The sequence below is a fragment of the Hoplias malabaricus genome, chromosome 1 (assembly GCF_029633855.1).
Source record: "Hoplias malabaricus isolate fHopMal1 chromosome 1, fHopMal1.hap1, whole genome shotgun sequence".
Taxonomy (NCBI): Eukaryota; Metazoa; Chordata; class Actinopteri; order Characiformes; family Erythrinidae; genus Hoplias; species Hoplias malabaricus.
In genome coordinates this window covers 60,626,598-60,653,049 of record NC_089800.1, presented here as the reverse complement: position 1 = coordinate 60,653,049, position 26,452 = coordinate 60,626,598, and the positions used below count along the sequence as shown (strand labels likewise).

Here is a 26,452-nt window from a genome sequence, read left to right as displayed (position 1 = left end):
TGGAGTTTTGTTTTGGCTTTAGGTTTGTTTACCTCTGTTGTGCTTACTGAACAAATAAAACAATGTGCTTTTATAGGAGGTTGTAACAAAGCAGGAATTATTAGATCCACTCTGATTTGGCGTAATAAAACCAACTGCACATTTATTGTTAATCCTCTGAATCTATAGGAGAAAGAATACTTACTGTAGGTGTAATTTACCAACTTGTGAAGAAATGTCTGGCAAAATGTTCCATCTCAAAGCTTTTTTTAAATCATCAACAGAATAAATTAAGCAGCATCCCAGATAGATTTTCTTTGGATCGACTTGTCTGAAGGCCAGTGTCCGTCAGAGGGAATGATCCAATGTTTGTACTGTAGGCTGAAATGCTTGGCTATTATAATCTCCAGCATTTCGAACATACTTCCAGGCTTTGCTACAGTCAGGAAAAATCTATACTTCATACTGCAGTGCCTGGAATAGGAGACATCAACAGTCTGTCTGAAATGACCTTGAAAACCACCCTTAATCTACCAATATATTTTGATTTGACCAAAAATATAATACTTGTGGTCATTAACTTACTGTGCATAACAGCTATTTTCAACTGACTTTTTAAAATGCCAACTCACTTCTAATATTTGGGCTTTTGTGAATATAAACAAATTAACAATTTGATGGCTGCAATGCACTCAAAAACAACTGGGGCAGGGGCATGTTTACCACTGTGTTACAGCAACTTTTTAAACATTTGGGAACAGAGGATACTAATTGTTTCAGCTTTGCAAGTAAATGTTTTGCATTTTCTTGATTGATATAAGACTTAAGCTGCTCAGCAGTCTGTTGTCACCATGGTATGATTCTCTTCTTCATGATGCATCATGTATTTTACATAGTAGACAGATCTAAACTGCAGGCAGGCCAGTCAAGGACACACATACTGTCTACAAACTTATGATGGGGTAGAACGTGCAGAATCAGGTATGACATGCTAAAATATCCATGTAAAACGGTTGCCATGAAAGCAGCATATGCCTCTCTAGAATTCCAGCATGCGTCTTTACATCAGTGTACCTTTGCACATTTGCAAGTCACCCATACCTTGGCATCTGCCATAACATGACAGATGTTGGCTTTTGCCCCTTACACTGATAACAGCCTGCTTTGTCTTTTTCCTTGCTGGAGTTGGACCATCTGAGATGAGCACAGGCCCAAAGAACTCTGCTTAAAATCGATGTATGGATTTATCCTTGCATAAAAGAGCTTCAGGTAGGCTACCCAAAAGCCCTGCGCCATTTTGAGCGTTTATGCTACTGCGTTGGTGTCACAACACTAGGGCTGAATCTCAGAAACCTTCCTCTACACTATGTAGTGCACAATGTAGTGGTGTAAACTATTACTTTTATAAATCTTTAAAGTGCACCTTTTAGGGAGTAGGTTGTTGTTTGGGACAGAGCATAGTTTACATGAGGTACCAGGAAGGAAACAAATACAAAGCCGGCAGGTTTTTCGTTCAGATCGTTTTTCCTGGAGATGTCTGTATTTTTCCTTTGTTCAAAGATTTTATTCATCCCTGGTGTCCACCAAGGAAATCTCTCACCATGAAATCACTGCTGTCTGCAATCTCTTTAGTGTGGAGATTTGGAGTTCATGTTTCTGTAGTTCTTTGGATCAACATAAACAATGTCCATTTGACTACTGACTAATCAGAGTCGTTGCGGTCTGTGTCGACATGACGCATAGTTACATTTCTGGAGGGCTGCACGTCACGTTACGCTGTAGGCGGTGGGGTAGGGTTCACATTGATGAGTTGCCTATGGCATAGTGTTGATGCAGAAGTATAAATTGGTTTCTAGACTTTAGGGCTTTTAGAGTGTATATCAAAATATATTTATAGTTCTCTTTTAATTTTTAAAAACAAATTAAAAGCATCACTCAATTTAAGGACAAATGCTAGAGTAAATCTACCAGATTAAAACCAGTTTTACTTCTAGTTATATGTTCATGTCCTGGCATGTCCTCTTATAGAAAAAAAAAACTTGGTCAGAGTGTCATATGGTCAGACAGCTTTACAGAACATTGTCAGCATCTGTTGTGGACCAGAACCAGAGACTCATCTTTCATCCTCAATACACACAGGACATTAAAATGGATATTGCATCATTGTTGCATGTGTTTCCGGCTCCTTCTCCTGCATTTTGTTGTTTATGTAATCTTAGACAATACTGCATAAATACACTTCAAACAAGCTTAGAAAAAAAGGAGGGTCTTAGCTTTCATTTGATCAGTTAAAGAACCCATATCAACTAAAACCAAAATTTCTTCTTTTTCTTTAATCAAAGAGGTCAGTGTAGTGTATACACACTGCTCAAGTTTCCATATAGTCCACATATGGCAAATGAACTTCAGTAAACAGCCCATTTGAATTCAGGTTTTTTTTTTTTTTTGTGAAGAAAAAACAAGTCATTTGCATAATTTTTGTAAAAAAAAAAATAGGGTTCTTGCCTGTACTGCTTTCAGAATGAGGAATGATCCAAGAAGCCAGTCAAAACAGAGATCATTTACATATATCAATCTTAAAAGCACAGTAATGAAAACAGCCTGTTTAATTCTAAGGCACAAAGAGAACTTAGAGAATGGTCTTGTAAAAGTTTAATTAAAAACCATATGAAATGCGGATGCATTTTACTGCCTTAATGTGGCATTTTTCCAAGTTAAACAAAACATTTGAGTGGAAAGCAATATCGATGGGACATAATTTTATTTGTAGCAGATCGATTGAATAGTGAAAAGCAGGTGTTTCAAACTAGTGATATTACTGGCTGATTTATATTTTTAAGATCCAGAATGACATATTAATTGTATTTTTTGTATAGCCATTTTCACATATGCTTTTCCACACCTAGCCTGCAGCCAGATTTTCCATATCAGACGCATTCTCACGACAGGAAATGTTACGTGTGATTAGGGCATGGAGTAGCCCTATGTAGCTCATGCTAGAGGCATGACATGAAATCACTGTGAATCTTCTGGAAAATAATCTACGCGGTCCACACATGGGATTAAATATACTGTCATGTACAGGGGTTGGACAATGAAACTGAAACACCTGGTTTTAGACCACAATTTATTAGTATGGTGTAGGGCCTCCTTTTGCGCCCAATTCAGTGTCAATTCGTCTTGGGAATGACATATACAAGTCCTGCACAGTGGTCAGAGGGATTTTAAGCCATTCTTGCAGGATAGTGGCCAGGTCACTACGTGATGCTGGTGGAGGAAAACGTTTCCTGACTCACTCCTCCAAAACACCCCAAAGTGACTCAATAATATTTAGATCTGGTGACTGTGCAGGCCATGGGAGAGGTTCAACTTCACTTTCATGTTCGTCAAACCAATCTTTCACCAGTCTTGCTGTGTGTATTGGTGCATTGTCATCCTAATACACGCCACCGTCTTCAGGATACAATGTTTGAACCATTGGATGCACATGCTCTTACTGTTGCAATGTGCAATTAATGAAGATTGGCCACCAGGCTGGTCCAATTTAGCCATGAAACCTCCCACACTAAAATGACAGGTGTTTCAATTTCATTGTCTAACCCTTGTATATAATATGCCCTAGGAGATCATAAAAAAGGTTAGATTTTGATTTCATCTTGACTTTGAAAAAAAAAATCAAATGCAAAATGTATTTCATATTCCCTCTTTAAGAAAATCCAACTTTAACAAGCTACTAAGTTAGCAAGTAGGCAAGCAAATCATGTGTTTATGGTTAGGTCTTAGAAATTCTTATATAAGATGAAATTCCTATAAGCAAACTTAGAGATAATATTGCCTATTGTCCACCTGCTGCTGGAAAAGTGTGAAAAGTCCATTTGTGCACTTCAGACTTTTATAATTAAGCAATTCGCTTGCTGTATAAACCATTAATATCAATTGCAAATACTGTGAAAGAGTGTGGAAAGAGACTATTCTTCACACCCGATAGACTATTCCTTTCACCAGACTGATTCTTTACTCGGTCCTGTGACACCCTACTCCAACATTTCAATATTTACATCAACAAAACCCCTAAATTCCAGAACTTCAGAGGCATTCAGATCAAGCATCTCCATTCTGTGAGCTTATCCCCATCCCCCTGAGTGAGCTATTCAGTCTGCTGAATAAAATATTCTAATGTGTGCTGCTTTTCTTCCATTTGGTGTGCTTAAATATTACAAAGCATTTAATTATAAAAACTGAAGACAGATGCAGTCTTGGGACTGTCACTGGGAAAAATAAATGTACAATCAAAATTGCAATTACCTGCAGAATTTCAGGGGTAAACAGATCAGCAATCTCATAACAAACACCAGCTAGTTTGCATTCTGAAATGAATACAGTTAGATCCAAAGCAATTTCCTTTTATTTATCTTAGCCACCACGCATAAATAAAGCAAGGGCATTGAAGCAATTAGCATAATTAGACTGTGGTGGTCAGGCCCTATGTGATTTCTTAAGAGGCATCAGTGAGGCTTGTGTGCAATTGTGTGTGTGTGTGTGTGTATGTAGTCTTTGTTTGTGTGGTATTGTGTTTCTGAGTGGTGGTGATAGGTAGAACAGCAGAAGGCAATCAGACTTGTCAGTTTGAAGGTCCTCATTGCCTGCAGGACTGCCGCAGCCCGGCTAGCCTTGGACCTCCACAACAAAACTTCAATATCTAACATTACTCTGCCTATGTATTATTCAGAGTGAGTAAGCATATCAAACAGTAACAAAACATCAGCTCTGACCATTTGCACTGTTTGAAATGGCGCCGTTGTGCTGGCTCATCACCAAAAGAGGAATCATTTCACAAAAGGACTGATTCGATTGCCACTTAAAAAGAACACTAGACCCCAGTTGTGCAGCCTGAGTGTGTTGAAGAGAAGGCCACAGTCTGGTTGTGTTGACCTCAGTGTGAGTCATATACCCAGAGTGTACCTCCCAGAGCCCTAGGCCACTCCACAGGTCCTTACTGACGAGCTGATTATAGTGTAATTATTATGTCAGCCTGCTGCTGTAATAGAGCCCCTCTGATGGCGGGTCTCTGTCGGGTCCTGTAGAGAAGCTGCTTCAGTGTCTCTGAGGAGACTGACCCTCAGTGCTCTTTACATCCACATTCATACTAGGGCATGGGAGCTACTATACCACAGTGCTTTCAATAAGCCACTTGTGTTTGGTTATGACGGCCAGACAAGGTCTTGGAAACTACTTTTATATCATGCAACAGGCAAGAGGTCAGCTTAGAAATTTTCTGGGGACATTTTTATGGATTGTCTGATACTGTTCTTAATCATACTAATGGCTTCGTGAACTTGCCGTGGCTTTTTGTCTGCCTTTACAGATTTAAAGGTCATTCTTTTTGTCGCGTGGAAAGTCCTCGTTCATATTCATCTGCCTTATTTCTCCCATTTCCTGCCGGATGCTGGAGTTTTAGTCCAAGGTTAAGGAGTCTCTGCAAGGCCATGTGGCATACCCAGCCACACTCCATGTGTCCATATCCGTTTGTGTGTATGTGTGTGTTGACATGTTGTTTTTGTTCTTTTTTTCAGGGCAAAAACATCCTGTTTTTGTAGTATGGCCAGATAGCGCATCTATTTTACAAGTTTTAGGCTGGACAGGGTTGAATGTTTGTGTTCTGTATAGTCGCATCAGAACAAAACTACTGTTACTAGGAAGAAAAATGTTCTTAGAACGGCAATTAATATAAAACATTTGGCTGATGGGTCCATTCATCATAAAATGTTCACATATTATGAAGAACACAGGGTATTTTTAAACTATATTTAAAATTAAGTGTTGGTTAATATTGCATACATTTTTTTTAACTCTAGCGTCGTTGTTCCCCACCCCTTTTTATACAAATGGATTATTAGATGCAGGAATATACACTCTCAGAAAAAAATACAGTGCAGGTTCAGGGGTTGGACAATGAAACTGAAACCACAATAGTTTATTAGTATGGTGTAGGGCCTCCTTTTGCGACCAATACAGCATTAATTCGTCTTGGGAATGACATATACAAGTCCTGCACAGTGGTCAGAGGGATTTTAAGCCATTCTTGCAGGATAGTGGCCAGGTCACTACATGATGCTGGTGGAGGAAAACGTTTCCTGACTCCCTGCTCCAAAACACCCCAAAGTGGCTGAATAATATTTAGATCTGGTGACTGTGCAGGCCATGGGAGATGTTCAACTTCACTTTCATGTTCGTCAAACCAATCTTTCACCAGTCTTGCTGTGTATTGGTGCATTGTCATCCTGATACACGGCACCGTCTTCAGGATACAATGTTTGAACCATTGGATGCACATGCTCTTACTGTTGCAATGTGCAATTAATGAAGATTGGCCACCAGGCTGCTCCAATTTAGCCATGAAACCTCCAACACTAAAATGACAGTTGTTTCAGTTTCATTGTCTAACCCCTGTACATTACATATACTAAAGAGACAAACAGTGTGAATGTACCTTTAAAACTACTGTGGTACCTTTAAAATTCCAGTTGTGTTCCCTACAATTTCAATACATTCTCTTCTCCAAAAAGAGAGGTGAATATTTGCAGGCTTTCAATACAGGAATATACGAAATAAAACAACATCTGTTAGACAGATCTAGATATAAATGTATGCATATGTAAGATATTGGCAAACAACAAACTTATGCGTATATGTGTGTGTGCACACATATAAGTGTGCATTTAACCTCAGTTGTGGGTTTAGTGTCAGCTTCTAGCAGGCAGTACCCTCCCAAGTCAGCCAGGCCTTTCATTTGTTTGTATGGACGTCATATTACTTTATTAAGCCTGTGTTTAAACACGTAAGCATTCAAATTAGAATTAATCCTCTTAGGGTTGAGCTAAATCCTCCTCTAACCCCACAGATTAGACTTAGGAAATATTTCCTGAGCCTAACCTGGCTAAAGCCAAGAAGGAGGGAGTCTGTAATGGGAGAAATGCACAATCTCTCTCTCTCTCTCTCTCTCTCTCTCTCTCTCTCTCTCTCTCTCTCAAGCGATAACAGAGAGAGCCCAGTCTCCTCAGCACTTTCTCTTAACTCTGATATTATTGTCTTGTGCCATCACCCGAAGGTGACTGTTATCACTTAATTAAATCCAGACACGCAGGGAGGTAGAAACAATATTGTTGCCTCGTCACCCGAAGGAACTTTTCCAAAGCGTGGCAATTTGGACAGAGAAAAGCCCATGTTCACTTTCTGCTTTCCACGAGTACAGATCATATTCTCCCTCGGTGCTGTACGCTAATTTAGATTTCAAATATCAGCCGTCCAAACCGTCTCCTCCGCCAGTGGGCCATGTCTAAGAACAATACTCTTTTTATAAGCACTAATCATAATCAGACATGCCACACCACATTCATTCATGTTTACATTGAGGAAATTTGTGGATAAACTACCAGTGTAGATTTTTCAGTTTTGGGAGAGCTGGTGGTAGGGATGGTTGTGTGGGGGGGGGGGGGGGGTGTAAACGATTTTGCAAGTCAATTTACTGTGAAATTTCCATAATAGAAGTTCCAACACTGAGAGTCAAGAGTGTTGCTTACATTTCTGTACAAAAAAAAAGGTCAAATTTACTTAACGCCACTGATTCCATTTGTAGTTCTGCTATGTAAGACTGTTATCTGCACTAGATATGAGGAAGTACCTGTGAAAATATATGGATAATCTAGTGTAGAAAATCATGTACTTTACTATTAAACATTCTGATATATTCAGAATCTAGTGGTTAGAGTTTAGTGGTCCTGGGTCTGAGAGACGAGAATCTTTCTTTTTCAGGCTGCAGACACAGATGAAGGAGCAACATCTTATGGTGGGAGCTAGTAATGGCTAAAATGGGCTTTAGTTAGAGTAGTAGAATTTAGAAATTTTAACTACATTAAGCTGAGAATAAAGTAAAAACTACATTTTTACTAAGCCATCAAGCCAAATTAGTTTGAAACTGAAGTACAGTTATTCTAATTCTTCTAAAATTGAAGTCTGTCTGACTTATTGTTTACAATGTGACAACAATTTTTTAGTTCATGATTTGTTTTGCTTGTGGACATTCTCAACATAAGTCTTTAATGTTTTTTTTCTATAATTTGCACAGATGTGCAGTAGTATTGCAGTAAAATGTAAATACACTAGAAAGAGACTGGGAAATCCTCTGTATAAAAAAGGTGTTTTTTTTGTTTGTTTGTTTTTGTTTTGGGTTGTTTTTTTTATTAAATGGATTCCTGCAGTGGGTCACTCACGTATAAAGTAGGCCAATAAATACGTCATGTTGAGCAGGAGCTGAATTCCTTTCTCTAGTGCTAAGCCCTGTATGAAATAGGCGTTATAACGATGCTCTTATTTGAAGGGGTCTCGGCATGGGATAAGATGAGTGATTTGAGCATCCCCGAGCTAGTGCCTTCAATAAATAAATCAATACTCTGCATCCATATTTGCACATTTCTACATGGCTTGTCAGCCTCAAAATTGACTTCAGTGAAAAATATATTTTTCACAGTTCCCATGGCAATAGAGGAGTTCAGATAAGATCTCTTTTAATGCTCCTCATCATTTTCTCTCTCTCTCTCTCTCTCTCTCTCTCTCTCTCTCTCTCACCCTGTTTCCAGTAATACAAATAAACTTGATTTTTCCCTCTTTCCATATGTCCCTGTCCCATACACACAGTTCTTCTGAGCATCAGTGTGAAAGTGATAAATTTGTATGGAACATTGTCAATTTCATCTGTCTACTGGAGAACAGGTCAGAGCAGTAAATGTTCATACTCATATATAGTCTACATACACCCTGTGTCCACATGTCCACCCAGAAACTACAGACTTACATAGTGTCCACATACTCACACACAGAGTCCACAATAGGCGACTGTGGCAGCATTGCCTGACGTGTTGATTGCAGTGATTATTCTTTAAAGGAGGGATTTGGAGTGGACGGAGGAATGAAGGAAAAGATGGAGGGATGGGGACCTTAGTGGAATTTGAACATGTGGCATGCCCCCATCGCCAGCTGCCCTGCTCCCACTCTGCCTCTTTCACTCTCCATTTTGTCTGACCTAATAGTTAATGATATGTTAATAGTCGACGAGGCCGCTCTCGGCTGGCCAGCGCTGTGTGTGTTAATATGGCAGAGTGCGGTGGCTCTGGACGGGGTGCAGGGAGCAGATTGATGTTTGTCAGCTCGTGTCCTTCAGCCCCAGCATATTTGTCCTCTGTTAGAAAAACATGGGCAGTTTGGACAGAGCCACTGTTTGCTCCTACAGCGCAGAAAGCCTGTTCTGCACTGTTTCTCAAGATGCCAGTGTTCATACTCGTTGTTATTCATTTTACATCTCAAGCTTTAGCAGTTAAAGCAAAAAGTGATGAAAAATATTGATCAAGTTTAGTGTCTCTGTTATTTTCTTTCCTTTTTTTAGCTTAAAAGAAATAACATTGTACTGTGATGCTATCAACAACAGCTGTGGATCAGAGTAGTCCTAAATCAAAACACGCTGTAACTCCTACTCGCAGTTAATACCTCAGAATCCTGTTGTGGTTGTAAATTGCTTATTTAATAAGTTGTAACTGAAAAAAAGCTAAGATATTCTGTCAGATTCTAATTTTAAACCAACAGGTGAAGGTTGGAATGTGGTTTGATCTTTTTTTTAGCATTATCTTTGTAAATATATAATTATATCATAATATTTCAATCAGTACCAATGTAATAAGAGTCAACATTTTATAGTTTGTTTGTATTAAAAGTGCTCTAAAGCCCATTCCATGACTAGAGAGATTCATCTGCACAGGTCTAAAGACAAGGCATGTGTTCTTAGTTGAAAATTTCCTCTCCTAAGGTTCTCCATCTGCAAGGAGCACGAGAACCGGCTCATCTGTTCTAGCTTAATCTAACTCCTATGAGCTCACAGCTGTGCTGTCTACTGCCAAAGGTCAAGCACACAACCTCAGAGCAAGTCTCTAGCCGTCTCTGAGCTGGCCAGACCACTTCTTAAAATGGTAGGATTCTCCTCTTCCGTCTCGGCTCCTTTGGGGCGAGCGAGAGAGGCGGCTCACGAGGCATGACTGTTTTAAACAAATGACATAAAAAGCCCATCCTAATGTAACACATTTCTCCCCCAGAAGTTTGTCTGCCTGGTGATTTATAGGGCACTTTACCCAGTGGTTAGCCTGTAAACAGAGGCCGTTTATCATTGGGGGAGCTGCTGAGGCTGGCGAAGGCTCCTCCAGAGACCCAACTCTGCTGCCCTTCAGCCGCTTCGCCTCTGAGAAAAACGGCCTGCAGATGATTGCAGCCCCGGCTGGAGGGGAATGCTGGGGGTCTTCTCTGACGGACGGGGTTTGGTCTGTGGAGACGCAGGCGGCCGTGTCAGCGCTTGAGTAGACTTCCCTCGGTCGAGATACTGAGGAATAATCCTTCACTGAGGCGGGCTAAGGGTGGTCTCCCAGCGGAGAGCACTATACACTGGGCGAGAATGATGAGCAACTCAAAACTGATGTGGAACTGGGACTAAAATACTATGAGGTGCTTCAGAGAAATAATGCATGCAACAGTGCATGTTTGTGTGCATTTGTGGAATGTGAATTTGAATAAATCTTTTGGATTATGAATTATACTGTTTGTATCGGGTGAACTGTATGTAGATGTAGGTAGACATGTTGTAAATGTCAAATAATTAAGATAATTAGAAGCTTGATCAGAAATCAGAATGAATTATAGGCCTATTGTGCACAGTTTGGATAGATTTATTTGTTATTTTAAGTTTAAGTCAAATGTTAGATGTAATCTCCGGCTTCGGTCTTTAGTAAATATGTAACCACTTTGACATGCTAGCCATTCATTACACAGACTAAGTATACTACATTACACTGTACATGGTTTGCTAATATTCTTAAGTGCTAGCTGTCGTTTGCTTTAAGCATGGTGCAGTGTAATATTTAGTCTTGCGCATCAGCGCTGGCATAAGCGGGGCCGAGATTAGGCCTAATGTAATCACAGCAATGCTATTAGCATAACGTGATCCAGAGTGTGACAAAGCGGAGGTGCTAGCATTAGTGCAGTTAATGTAAAGTGGATTGGAATGTGCTAAATCCTGGATTGTGTGTTGTGAAGTGTCATAGAAAGCGTCAGCGGCGGTGTGAAGGCAGGGTAATGTAAAGTGTAAGCTAAGCGTCGGCACCATCGTGTGTGTGTTTGTGTGTTTGGGGAGGCTGGCGGGCTCGGGCGGCCCACTGAGGGAGCTGCTGTTGTCAGCTGCATATCAGCGTGCTGTAAATAGCCCGGGGCTGTGCTGTTTTATCGGCGAGTAGAGACCGAGCACTCCTCTCGCCAGCTGCCACTGCTCTTTTTAGAGCTGGAAATAAACGACAGAGTGAGAGAGAGAGAGAGAGAGAGAGAGAGAGAGAGAGAGAGAGACTCTTCTAACCCGTCTGTGTAAACCTCATTTTCATAAAAAGGTGATCAGATCGGATGGGACATTGTGCATGGTGCTTTGTTTTTTGCTCTTTTCTTTTTTTTCTTATGAAAAAGCCTTTTCTCATTTGTTACTTACCCGTCTCTCCTGTGCTTAGCAGGCCCTCCAGATTATCTGCATCAGTAGGGGACAATATGTAATTAACCCAGCTGACCTCAATGCCTTAATTGTTGCCTGTTGGAGGCCCTGTCTCTGAGTCTCCAGCAGTGATCTCCATACCACCAGACTTTCCATACCACAAAAAAAAAAAATCCCTAATTATATGCATGTAATCTGGGAAACATTAAAGGAGTCTGTGTCTCATATTTGGAGCTGTTATTAATATGAATTTGTCTCGTTTCTGTGATGTGTTTTTATGTGTTCTCCATGATTTCTTCAGTAGTTGCGTCTGTGATACGGAGCCACTGATTTATGTTGTAATTGTTTGCTTTAACGACCTCTCCGAGGCCTTTCTGCACAGGGTGTGATTGCAGTTGTAACTGTTTTAGGGCGAAGCTGTGAGCCACACTTCTCCCTCCACTTTGAAAAACGAGCTGTTTGTGTGTATATCGTCTCACTTGTTTCTCTCTCTCTCTCTCTCTCCCCTTCCACAGTCCCTGGATGGATTCGTATTTGCACTAAACAAGGAGGGGAGGTTTTTGTACATCTCAGAGACCGTGTCCATATACCTGGGGCTTTCACAGGTGAGTGCATGTGAAATTTTTGTTTCTTTTCACTGTCACACAGCAGAAAGCCAACAAATTAGTTGGCCTGGCAAATAATTTGCAGCCTTCTATGCTGCCTATTTTAACACACAGATCCTCATGAGGATACTTATTACTCTTCTTATTTTATTGGTCAGAACCCGGACCTATCAATAATAGTAGTAATCGCTGAGGTCAGAGAGTGGGTGAGTGACCTTGAGCTCCCACACAGCTCTGTCTAGTTGAGCTCCACCTTCAGAACTGCCAAGACTCAATCAGATGAACAGCCTTGTGTTAGCCAGCAGTTATTAGATAAGCCCAGTGGCCAGTGAAATACTCATCTCTGTCTCTCTCTGTGGGGTACTGCAGTCAATAGTCAGTACTGCTGGCTAACACTGAGGTACAGGTTGGTATTCGGTGTAGTTTCAGGTGAAGTTCCTAACACCAGCATTACTTTTAAAAACAAACCCAAAGATCAAAAGAAGAAAGGAAATTTGACTAAAAGCTAAATTGTCTACTCTGCCAGATGAAAGATTAAATTTATGATTTTTTTTAGCTGCCGATTAAAACGAATTCTAATTTAATTGAACATTAATTGATTGATGATTTTTATCAAATAATTGATTAATTGTCCCCAAAGCTGTAGGAATTTGTTGTACTTATCTTTTATGTGGGCTTTATCTGCAGTCGGGAGGTTGGCCTGCTGATAAATGGCTTGTTAAGTCTTTAGTATGTGTAGAGTTTATTATCTTACATGGCTAAGCTGATCCTGTGAGTCTCCTCATCTTAATTGCTGGGAACCTTATAGCTTGTTAATCTGTCTTAGGACCAAAAAAAGTGTGTGGCTTGGTTAATTATTTTCAACATTAATTAGATCAGTGATGTTTAAGCTTTTGCAAATTGACAGGGTTTTGACTTGTGTAAAGTATTTTTTTTTCTTTGATGAAATGTTAATGAATTCACTGGTAAGTGGAAGTGCTGCTAAAGTGACTTCCTGCTTTTTGTGGTTTCATTTTTACTTTCAAATCACAGTGCTACCACCATGCACTAAATCATCAGAAAAGGATCTTTTACATAAAAACACTTTCTTCCTCATCTTGTTTTATGATCACATGAACAAGTAAAGCGATGTATGTCTTTAAGCAGCGATGCATTAGCTCTGATATTCAAAGAGCTAATGATAGGCGCTATTACCCATTCAAGACTTGAATCATAGTGCAGCCATTACACTGGGCCGTAGTCGATAGCATGACCTTTGAGCACTGCTGCTCAATCATCCGGGTGTTCAGACACTCAGATCCAAGCTTTATTCTCAGAGAGGCACTGAGGCTTCCAGAGGCACTAGAGGAGCGCTAATCTCCCAATCGAGCCCATCCTCAGCTCTTTGATAGCAGATATAAAGCATCCTCTCCTGGCCTCAGTAGCACAGAGACAATACTGCCAGCTAGTGCCACAATTATATCTGCTGAACCACATAGCTCCGTGTTGAGATTTAAAAGCTGCAGCACAATGATCAGCCTTCGAGTGCCATGTTTAGCTGAGTGGTGAACAGACGAGAAGATGAATAGAGGTGAACTCTGAAGGGCTTATAAACTAAATGTAAATGTATTCCTGTGCATGTGTTTAATCATGGATCTCAATTTCCACTACCTTTGTGCTTGTAAATAGAAGAGTAGATACTTTATTACATTTTGAAACATGCTTTATTTATTTGTTGTTTCATTATTTTGGCATGTCTTAACAATCTTCTCAACCATTTGGCACTTAACAAATGTAAGTTAATGGTGCAGCTGTCAAATAATAACATAAATCAATGTAATAAAATAATTACATTATACACAGTGATTAAATATGTAATAACTCTTGTATCTTTGAATAATATCAGTATAAAAAATGACTCTGATTAACTACTGTAATAACTTCAGAGGTTAAAAAAAGAAAAAAAAAATCTCCTATCGACTGGGCCGTGAAAGGGCTAAATTCTGATCTGTCTACAGAGACGTTCTTTCTGGCCCATGCACTCAAGAGAACATTTTTACAGCCTTCTCTCCTCCTTTTCCAGTGCACCACCCCCCCCAAGCTGAATGAGAGAGTGATGTGAAATTGCTTTTCCCTCTGTGGCCATTGACCACCTTGTGTTAGATTAATGTGTGCAGACCGGAGCACCTAACAGGTTTTTACAGAACGAGCAAGCTTTTCCTCTTGTATTGCGGACACTATTGTGATGGCGTACAACCTCGGCAGATGCCCTTAGCTATTTGATAATGCACTCAACATGGTTGAGCTGAAGGCAGTGGACGTGTACTTGCTCTCTTATCGCCTCTGTCTGTGACTCCACTTCCAGATTCCTCTGATAATGAGGCACACGTTTGACAGTAGGTGAAACACTGCGATTCCTACTCGTATTATTCTCTCCACCAGATGGCCATTTAACCATTTTTGTTGTGCTAATAGCCATGATCGTTTTACGCCTGCATGTAAAAGGTATATGCTGCCAAAACCCGCGCATGTCTTAGTTATTCAGCCTCCCTCGCTAATATTTGGCTTCTGAGCTGGGTGATTAGTTCATTTCCAATAATTAATATGTGATGGATGGCTTGCCGTCTTTCTAGATTAATCACCAGAATTGCTGTGGTGCCATTCAATAGACCGTCCCAGGACACAAATTGAGTGGCAGCAGAATAATCATGCCACTCGGGCCTTCCTTACGTGGTTTGTAAGGCGATCAGCACGGCGCAGGGTCGTTGGCCGAATGAGGCTTTTTTGTAAGACCTTGTTGCAGGGTCATGCGAGTCCCTGCAGTGATATTGAGGTACAGCTTGCAAGTGGGCAGCTGTCTGTTTTGTAATTGAGATGTGTATGTTTGCTTTGTGTAACAGATGGCATCGTGTGCCGAGGCTGATGGCTAGGAAAATAATAATCGCATTATTCCGGCCAAAAGAATATTAGCTTTTGGAAGGTGGCCATTTTTCAGCCTGCACCCCTGCCAGTACAGCATATGCACTCACATGGACTGGATATCCAAGGAAATTGATACATCTGGAATACAGAGAGCATCTGAGTTCTCATCTGCCACGGAGGGTTTGGATTTAACCCGTTGCATTTAGCTGGAAGCGTAGCGTAACTGTATGCTCAGCGACATCTGAAGGCCATGTGTAATCTACCATATGGCAGAGGAATTTGTCTGTCTCGATTGTTTGTGTTTGGCGAAAGCGATTCCTGGAACGCCTCCGGCCAGCCCCTCCTATCTGCATCAGCAGAGCCTCACAAGAGAAGGCCGCTCTGTTCTGAAGGAGCTGGCTGCCCCATGTCCCCTCTGTGCATTGAAACAGTGCTGGAAGAAAAGGCAGACACCTGCTGGTGTGGTTAGATTTGGTCTGTGAGTTTGGAAGTGTTTGCTGTTATTGCTCAGTATTAGTAGGAGTTAGCAGCATGGACCGGCTGCAGCTTAATAGAGGACATAGTATGAATATAATCATATGATTTTTATAGATGTACAAGGTAATGAAACAAGCTGCACGTTGTTAGACAGTTCAGCGAAACACTTCAAGGCACCCACATTAGCTAAAGAGCATTCCCCAACTCAAGGGTGCGTGTTCTTTCATTCAAGCAGCCACTCTCAGTTTCACCACTCAGAAATGTGAGAAATTTGCATCATTTTTTTAGATAACCCACTCAAGAACCACCATGATATTTGAGAACCTCTCCTTTAGATTCAGGATATATATAACATTTGTTGTTTTGGAAAAAAAAACAGCAGCAGTTATGTTATCTCCCTAAAGAAAGTAATATAACCAAAATCTTAAAGTAGGAAAGTATCTGACAGACAAAGTATGGCAAAATAAGGATTAAATGTCTGAGCCCAGTTGAGTGTTCTGTTGCTGAGCAGACATTCTTCAGCAGAATAAAACCACACAAAGTGGCAGTAATAAAATAAAGTGTAGCCACATCAACAGGACTGAAATCCCTGCAGTGTGCTGAGAAAGAAGCAGGTCTGGGAGGAAATGTAGACACCTGCTGGGCTGTGTGGGACAGAGCAGCATGAGCTCCGTCACCTGAGAGCCATCAGAGAAGCCTCTCTCTATCCTCCTCGCTATCCAACCCTCCAAAACCCCCAACCACCCGTCCACCTCTCCACCACCCCCATCCCCTTTCTCCCCGCCCAGCCCCTCCCCTCCCCGCCCCCACGCTCGAGCCCTGCCACACAGGGTGCAGGAATATTGAATGTATTAGCATAACCGTCCGCCTGAATGTCTGATCACATCTTTGTGAGGAGATCAGCCCTGTTCCTTTGCTTTATCCCATCCCTCATTCCTTCACTCATTTACACCCCGCTTTGCCTCTGCTTTAGTTTCCTCTTCTACCTGTCTGACAGCAAGCCATTTTTTAGAGCAGCGTTCTGCCTAATCAAATAATTGAATCTAATGTGTTTTTGTTGTTGTTGTTGTTGTTTTTCTGCTTATTTATTAATTGTACAATTTCACATGAAGAGAAGTGGTATTCTTTTAGCAAGGAGACATGGCAGAATATGGCATTTGAGATTTTTATATATTTTTTAATCTACTTAAATCCAAATGTAACATTGTGTAGATTTACATGGGTGGGGAACATTTCCTCAAATAAATATTTACATATCTGGTTGCAGGCCACAGATGGCATGTGTGAAGGGGGTGTGGATATCCCTGCAAGCATTGAAAATCTAAGCGCAAGAAGGGCAAATATGAGGAAGCACATATTTAGTTTGGCTAAGAGCAGTGAAACTCTGAGTACTTCAGGAATAGGCTGCTCACATTTTAAATGAAAATAATGCTATATGAACCCAGGCTCACACACATATGCAGAACAGAAAATGCAACAACGTCTTTAGGGCTTTTGTGGCAGGTTCAGGGTTCTGTCTTAATGTTAATTCAGAAAGATGAAGACAGTAGACTGATATATTAAAGTCAGATACATTTAAGTATAATTTAGCTTTATTTAAAACAAATAAATACATGAAAATAAATAAATAAATGCAATTATTCTTAAAAAGTGAAGATTTGCTGCTACTAAATGCGGTAACTGGCAGGTGTTGCAGCCCTGTACCAAATGACCCATAGCCGAGTATTGTTCTGCATCCCTGTGTTTTGTAACTTCTGATATAGCCATCTAATAGGGACATAGTATTGGTTCATGATCTTTCTTTCAGAATACAGCTTCAGACATTTGCAGTCATGTTTATTCAGAGCTGAACGTGCCTCTCACTGTCTCACTGTCCAGCTCCTTTTAGGTCACTGTAAAGAAGCTTGCTTTACACTCATTATTCCTGAGCACCTTATTTTTTACAGCTCATACTGTTTCTTGTTGAGTGTCATAGTTTGTGTGCTTCGTGTTGTGATGACTTACAATACTGCTCTTTTTTTCTCTCTTTCTTTTGAGAACAGTCAAGGCTTCTCTATGAATTTAGCATCCAGGCTTACTTCACTTCAATGACTAAGAAATCTGTTGTACGTTTTACTTGAAAGGCAAGACACTTGTCAAGGATTTTCCTTCACATAGCCACTTGTGCAGACTGGACTTTACTGATGCATCAGAAACATCTACTGGTTGGGACTGCAGTCATGGTTCTTGCAGTTTATTGGATCATTTAAAAAGTGCACATTTTATCTGCATAACAACCAATGGCTATTTCAGAAAGATGAAAAATATAGCCAGTAAAAATCTATGAAATACGGTACCAGTCAAATGTTTGGACACACCCATTCGTTTTGGGCCATTTTCCACATTTTGTGAATGTACAGTACCAGTCAGAAGTTTCTCATTTGATGTTTTTTCTTTTTTTTTTTTTTTTTTTATTATTATTATTTTCTACATTGTAAATGGATATGGAAAACATTAAAATTGTGAAGGAACACATATGGAATTATGTAGTAAACAAAAATGTGTTAAACAAACCAGAAAATATTTTATACGTTAGATTCTTCAAAGTAGCCCCCTTTTGCTTTGATGACAGCTTTGCTCACTCTCAACGTTCTCTCAGTCAGCTTCATGAGGTCGTCACGTGGAATGTTGTTCAGTGAACAGCTGTGGCCTCATCAAGAGTTAATTTGTAGAACTGCTTGCCTTCTTAATGTGTTTGAGACCATAACTTGTGTTGTGCAGAGGTAGGGGCTGGTCCACAGTTCTATACAGTGAGAATAACCCTATTTCACCAGTGTGTCCAAGAAGATGTGTCCAAACTTCTGACTGGTACGGTATATTTTGTTGTGCATAGGGCCGCATGTGGCCTTTGGGCTCGAGGTCCTCCACTCTTGAATTAACCCAAATAAAATATTACATGAAATAGTGCAATAATAGAACATATTCATAGAATTCTTTTAATCTATATTTGTACATATTTGGAGTCCATTCTTGTGAACGCTGTCATTTCATTTTGTGGAGTTTTTCCCAACCAAACCCTCTCAAAAGCAGTGGAGGACTATTCCACTTGCTATTCTAATAGCCCGTTGTGGCAGAATAGCAGAATGGTACTAAATGTATAATAAGTACTCTTTTATTTATGATGTTGTGGCGGCTGAGGGTCAGTATTTGCATGGGGGTTTTGCAGCAGTGTGGAGAGAGTCCGGGCAGAGGGAGGTCATGTTTAATTGAGCCACATCTGATCCCGACTGCCCACCCCCCCCCCCCCCCCATTTGAGTGCACCATACTTCTCTTTACCTGAGCTCTACACAAGAACAGGATAGGAGTACAATTTTATGCTGTTCTGAGCTTTTTAATTGTAAATGCTAAGATAGTATATTTTCAATAGGATTTTCTGTATTTTCATACACTCCACATGCTCACTAACCATAAATTATCAATAAATCACAATGTTAAAATTACTTTGTTTTTACGTGTTCATTTGAAGATTTAACAAAATTGTACTGTTAATGAAAACATGACTTATATACATCTACATTAATGAATGAATTAAAGGCAACGTTCACGATTTTAATCAAAACATACTTTTAATAAGATTCTGAGGAGGTTTCCTCACACTTTGCTGCCCTCCGTCAGTAAATGAGCAAAAAATGCAAAGTGTCTTGGTCCGGTATGCTAGGATTTCTCTCTTTGCATGAAAGTAAACATAGACAAAATGTGTTAGAAAACTAAACAACTCGAGTTACAAATGAGTTTCTGTGGTAATTCAAACAGTGAATACAAACCTACAGACGAGTTAAATTCAGCCACGAACAAACAGCAGTTGTTTTTTCCTCAAACATACTGTTTTACTTTAAAAGATGTGCCGCTTCTGAACAAAACAAACAAGATTCAAAACAAAGCATTTCCCCAAAACCGTAGACGTCCCCTTTAATGAATTGATGATGAGATTAATAATTGTCTTACTTTGCCAAGCTGCATGAACCAAAATACCAAAAGCAGAGTTTGTCAGAACCCCCCTGGTCTCTGACGGTTAGAAGAAAAAACAAGCTTAATATTAGAAATTTTTTTGTTGGTGGTGGTGTTTTTTTTCCCCATGTGTTCTCAGCATCCCTTCACTGAATCCACTCACAGACACTGGATGTCTGCTGCATGTGACCAACAGGGGGGAGGAGTGAAGGTTTCCAAGTGCTCACCGCTCAACTGTCTTTACAAGGCACGTGGCTAAAAAACATTATCAATTCACAACATTTAAATTGATAAATGCTCCGAGCCAAAGACTACAAGGGCACTTTGAAAAGCAAATAGCGACCTGGTAAAGAAATTGATTTTTTCCCCCTGAAAATGACTGCATGATGCATCATTTGACTGCGCTGTGTCCAAGTGCTTGACAGAGATAATCTCAGCAATCCCACGGGTGACCTTATCGTTCTCGGCAGGGCAGGCCTGTCTGCACACTCGTCTTTGTGCACGTCAAGGTTTCGGAGGGCAGCGTCCTTTTGGGAGCTGGAGTTTCCAGCCTTTCCATCTTGATACCAAGCCAAAAACAATATAAAAAGAGAAAGAATCTGCACGAATCTCAAAGTCAACACAGGCGTTTAATAATTGGATGAATGTAAGTTAGGGGCATGTAGATAGCCTGGCATAGTTATTGTTTTACTGCAGACAGTGCTGTTCCCCTGGTTAAATGGCTCTGCAGAGATAGTGGAATCCAGAATGTAGATACAGGGTACGTGTTTATTAACCTTCACACACAAGTCCTCTGATATTAGACCAGTATCTGCCTTTCAAACCTTTATGAATTCTGTGACATGGACAAAAAGTGTCTGATCCTAGACCAGCTGCTATTCCGGGACACACCTTCTCAGAGGAACGAGAGAAAGATGGAGAGAAACAGGTGAAAGGAAGGCCGTCTGGGAGAAGCAGGGCACTGCTGAAACTCATGAGCAGATGGGTTGGTGGTACATTGTCAAGGTCACAGAACTTTTGCGATGATTTCTGTTCCTCTTGTCACCTTTTGTTGAAGTCATTATAGACTTTTTTCCCTTTATTGTTTATCTTCATCTTTGTACAGTCTTTGTAGCAAAGACTTCTATATTAGACACTCCATCAGTGTCTAATGCTATGTGTACTTTACCCTATTGCTGCAATTGATCATGCTATTGCCCCTCCCACAAATGTGGCGAGGTTGGACAAGCTTTACAGAATGCTGGGGAAAATCCTGTTCTATCTAATGAATATAGATTGGAGTTAAGGGTCTGTACATGACATTGAGGTTGATGTTATGCCATGTGCTGAGCTGAACTGTTGTAGCTTATCAAATGTATGCTATGTAAAAATAATAATAATAATTTTAAAAAATAAATAAAATAAATAAAAACAGGGAATGACCTGTTGAAACTGATCTTGCACACACACACACACACACACACACACAAATTAATAAGCCTCTCAATTTTTATGTTTTGATAAAGCTGTGTTAAAATGTCATATCAATGGCATGTTCTGTAAAGCTTGTGGTTAAAGCATGGTTATGTCAATTGATTTATTCTAGCGGATTTTTATTTCAATTTAGTTCTCCTCAGATTCATAGCTAAACTGCGTGTAGTGGATGCAGGAGCACTGACCAGTTTGCGGCGGTCTGTGGCTCATGGCCTGTGTATTCGCTTTGCTGCTATCATTCATCTCTAAATGGCTCATTGATAAGCGCAGTGGTCAGATTCCTCCTCCTCTTCTAGCTCATCTCCAGACTGATATGGCTGCTCTCATTTCACATATCTGATGACTCTTATTAATATCTTAGTGTAGATCTGTCCCATCACAGCTCCAGTGTGCTGACACAGGGCTTTTACTCACCCTTTGATCTGAGCGGTGATCTGGAGGAATCTGGATGGGGAATGCAGCTCAGTTTCAGCACACTTCATAAACAGAGTGTAATAGAGTTTGCTAGTTGAGATAAACTGTCTTATTTATAAGTTTGACTAGAATTCTGCTAAGCAACTTTTCATCTTCAAAACATAGGAATTTTTTCAATCAGAAACTTCTGAAACTTAATGTGTCTTCTATAAATGTATACTGTGTAGTTTAGATGATTGTCCTAGAACTACATGTTTAACTTTTTTGTTGTTGTTGTTGTTGTTCTAGTCTATTATTATACAATTGTGAGTTTGACAACATTCTCATTTTAACTATTGATTGAAACAGTACTTTTGCTAATTGTCTTACTTACCATAAAGTAAGGATGCTCTCTGAAGGCCGCGGGGGGGGGTGGGGGGGTGGGGGGGGTGTTGGGATTTGGTTTGCATACAGATTGAGGCTGAATCCAACACGGTTACCTCACAGAGAGCGCTGAGCAAGTTTTAATCACATCAGCCTTAGCTTGCTATAGAGGGTACAACACAATGTATTTGCACTGGGGTAGCGTGGAGAGCAGACGGGTTTTAATTGCACCTGAGTTATCTCAAGTAGCAGATATATTTTGCACTGGGGTAACTTACGGAGCAGCAGTTTTAATCAGATCAGTGTAGATCTTGGGGCAGGCATAATGTGTTTTAATAGCACCATGGTGCCTTTTGGAATGAGCACACGGGAGTATGCAGATCAGGGATAGTTTGTTTTAATCATACTAGTGTAGATTGCGTAAGAGGCATAGTGAGTTTTCCTTCCAGCAGGGTACCTCACAGAGAGCATACCAAGTTTAAACAGCACTGAGGTAGATTGTGGAGTGAGCACAGCAAGTTTTAATCACCTTGGTGTAGATTGTGGTGTGGTTCATGGAAGCTTTAGCAGCCTGCCTGTGGCTTCACAGCTTCATTTGAACATTTTTTGCTTCCTGTGGCAGTCTCCTTTACTGTTTGTACTGATTAACAGGTTTTTAAAGCAATATCATCAACAAAGGAAGTCGATTGGTAGTGAAATGGGCTTGCCTGGTCTTGTCTCATTCCTTCATTCTCTGTTCTGGTTCATACTTTTATTTTGGCAAACTGATACTGATAGTGGTCGCTATTTATCTGACGCACTGAACACTCACACAGTGACACTGCAGAAATTCAGCCACTGTGCAGGAGAGGGGCATTCTGTAAACACTTAACAGTGTACTTACTTTTGGTAGTGTATCGTATAGTTCAATCTCTACTGGAACTTAGCCACACCATCATTCCATATTGAAGGGCAGACAGATGAATGTGTAAAGTATGAGGCGAGAAATGATTTGGCCCTTGTCCTTGTACAGTTAGCTTCTTAAGAGAAGATGACATTCATTACACATAACTTGTGTTCTCTTTCTTTGAGGCAGGCCCATAAAACTGGTAATAACCTCTTTTAACAGAAGTCAGGGTGACACCTTAATGTGACATATCCACCCAGATGCTGCAAAAGAGAAAAATGTGTTTGTAATCTCACCCATGTATTAGAGGCTGGAAACCCATCATATAAGGATATAACAAGGCCTGATGAGGCCCTGTGACTCTTGCCTTGGAGAATAATAGATGAGACTTGACCCTCTCTGAAAGAGGAGCAGAGAGTCGTGGACACCATGTATGCCTCCTGTTTCCAATTTCTCACCTAGGGAAAATAAGACCATCATTGGGCATTAGGGAGAGGTGAGGGGAAGGAGGAATAAAAAAAGATCTCTCTCTCTCTCTCTCTCTCTCTCTCTATATATATATATATATATATATATATTAGAAAGAGAGAGAGAGAGAGAGAGAGAGAGAGACGCTCACTGGGATATTTTACCATGTATCATCTTTTTAAAATGTTACAATAGAATAAAGTAAGCACAGTCAAGGCATTTTCAAACATGAAAGTTTAAACCAAGGTCCGAAACCAAGGTTAGTGTTTTGTTGCATTGTACACATGTGGTCCAGTAATTGATTGGTTTGTAGAGGCGCATGCATCTCACATCTGCGTGTACTACTGAGTCCCTTCTGATAATTCTGTATTGTTTTATACCATATGTAGTATGCTAGTGTAAGGTTGGTAATAAAGCAGAAGTAATCCAGTGGGAATTGCAGCTAGCTTCTTAGCTTTTATATTTTGTTTGCTGCAGTAACACACAACATAAAAACCAAGACAGTCAATGTCTGGGGCTGGAGAGAGGTGTTATTGAATTTTGTTCTCCCTCAACGATACAACTCTGAACATTAAAACACGCATAAACGCCATAAACGTTTGTAAAATGTTTCACAGAAGGCAGCATGGTATGGTAGTGAATTTACAGTTAAATGAATGTTTTTTACATTAATTCATTCATTGTTGGCATCAGTCCTTCACAGGGCCACACACACATATGGACACTTTTGAGTTACCAATCCACCTACCAACATATGTTTTTAGACCGTGGGAGGAACCCCACACAAACACAGGGAGAACACACCAAACTCCTCACAGACAGTCACCCAAAACAGGACTTGAACCCACAACCTCCAGGTCCCTGGAGCTGTGTGAATGCGACACTACCTGCTGCACCACTGTGTCACTCTGGTTTTTGTACATTTGGAGTGAAAGCAGTGAGTAAATTGCTTGGTCATGTCCATCATTATAATTTATGCTGCCTTAACTCAAAAATGTATCATGTATCAGTTTGATTTGGACCGAAACCACCTCTTTTGGTCCATTCAGTTTGCAGGTTGTCCATATTTTTAGTGAAGTAAACATTCAGACATAAAAAAATAAAAAGCTTTTTTTAACATTGCAGCCTAACATTGATAACCCACTGACAGCTTTTCTGGATGCTTATTTAGACATTCTATATCAGATTCGAGACCCACAGATGAGCTGAAATCACTGTCCAGAGGAGTCATGGCCATATTCATTTCACAGTGTGTTAGAAAGGACAACATGGGCCCTAATAAAGTTGCATTAAAAGCACATATAGTTTTCTCTCCATAAATATCACCATACAATTATCTGGATTTATGTACACAGGCTTTTACAAATGAGACTTAATTATTGTGACTTAACGAGGGTGCTGTGAGCAGGCACCTCTGTAGCACAACTACGAGCAGATAAGAGGGGGAATTTGCTTTGAGGATTTTGCAAATGTCACTGCCACTTTGTGTACAAGGATGATAACTTCATCCATCCATTATCGTGAGGAACACCTGCAATGATGCACGGCGCACTCTGGCCCGTATGATAGATAATTAGTAATGAATCAATACGTGCAGTTTCACGAGGATGGAGAGAGTAGTATGGCACACCTCAGGACTGATAAAGGACTAAAATAAACAGACGAGGAGCGGCAGGGACGCCGGTGAAGGATGAGTGCGCTCCCTCGTGCCGCCTCCGAGTCACATCTCTGTTTTGGCGAGTGTATGATATCTGTCCTCTATCCTTATGGCTTCGTTCTGATAGGACTGCATTAAGAAAGAGGGATGTTTCGCTTGGTATCTGCTGCTGGGCCAGAGGCACGTTCTAATCCCTTTACATCCATCAGACACAGCACGTGAATGGGGAAAAGGAACCCCATCATTTGCCTCATAACAAGTGAGGAAGACTTTGTGGAATAATAATGAGAGGATGAGTGATGGCGAGTATTAGTTTGGTTCTGATGCACTTAATTTGCATTAAGTTTGGCAAACAGGCAGACAGACGGGCGGACGGACACACAGATGTCCCGTACAGGTGTAAGGGGTATTCAAGTCCATTTTCTAAACACTTTGAGGCACAAGTGGAGAGTTACCTGATGCATGTCAGCCTTGTCCCTGATAGACAGGGAATCCCATCTGAAGAGAGCAAGCTGGAGGAGGTGGGGCAGAGGGAGAGGAAGAAAGGGAGAGAAAGAATGTGGTCTAAGGAGATCTCATTCCCTCCTCTATAATGTGGGATAAAGACATGGTTTCACATATGGCGTATTGGTAATGGGTCGGCCGGGCACAAATCCCCTCATTTAAGTGCAAATGGCTGTCATTTTGGAAAGCCTTAGCAGCTGCATGCCAATGTCATTCTAACCCTTTGGTGAGACTTTTATTTTGTTTTAGCCATTCTTAGCCATCCGAAAGACATTTGGGAATGCTTAAAGAGGCCAATGTCATAATCTCATTTTGGGAGTAAGGGGGTGGGGGAGTTTTATTGGACTTCCCAGAGTTTAATAAATATTTGTGGTAATCTGTTTACTTTTACCATATTATTCAGAATTTATCACTGAAAGAGATTATTTAGTAAGAGTTTTATTGAGTAAAAATAAAGTAATTCACATATTTTTCATGATTCACTGATAAAAAATTGTAGATATAAGTGAACTAGCTCACATTTAACAATTAACAATAAGCATGTTGAAATGAGTGCTACTGTGTTAATGGCAATGCTATTTTTCTTCAGATGTGTTTTGAAGTTGTGATGTGTTACCTGCTGAAGTGAGTTATGTTGAGATTTCTAACATAAAGCAGCAGTAGTAGTGCCAAGTCATTACATGTGGTTACCACAGCAAATGTGTTTTATCTGCTGCTCCTATTAGCCTTTTTATCCCCCAGCTCTAATAATAGTTATAGTGTGGCATATCTGCCTCATATTACTTTATGTAAGATCCGTCTGATACTGTGCCTGCAGGTTCTGTACATGCAGATGTTGACAACATTTTCATTTGTGAGATACGGTGCTTGCATATCAGAGGAGGAAAAAAAGATTAAGTTCTCCTTGCTCTACACCCAGATTTGACATTCAATAAAAAGATACTGAATTGGGCGCCTTGACAATCTATTTGAAAATGCATTAGACATTAGATAAATTCAAGGTTTTCAGTGGGAGAGCGTCTCTGGGGAGGGCAGGGAGATCAGTATGTGAGCGTCCTGGCTTAAGGCACAGATTGTGTCTTTCTATGAAAATTAGTAAAGGGATTGGCGGGTAAAAGGTTATGTTGTTGTCGTGTTGTTTATGTCTCATCAGACCGGTGTAAACGCA

The 26,452-nt window shown here is 40.4% G+C and overlaps 1 protein-coding gene across 4 annotated transcripts in view; it reads left to right on the top strand.

The window, feature by feature from the left end:
* LOC136695461 (neuronal PAS domain-containing protein 3) overlaps positions 1-26,452 on the top strand; it is a 257,450-nt gene that overhangs the window by 151,404 nt on the left and 79,594 nt on the right. For all 4 annotated transcript variants that reach the window (XM_066669573.1, XM_066669565.1, XM_066669590.1 and 1 more), the window contains one exon: positions 12,064-12,153. In XM_066669573.1, coding sequence (XP_066525670.1) covers positions 12,064-12,153 — 90 coding nt within the window. The remainder of the gene's footprint in view (positions 1-12,063; positions 12,154-26,452) is intronic.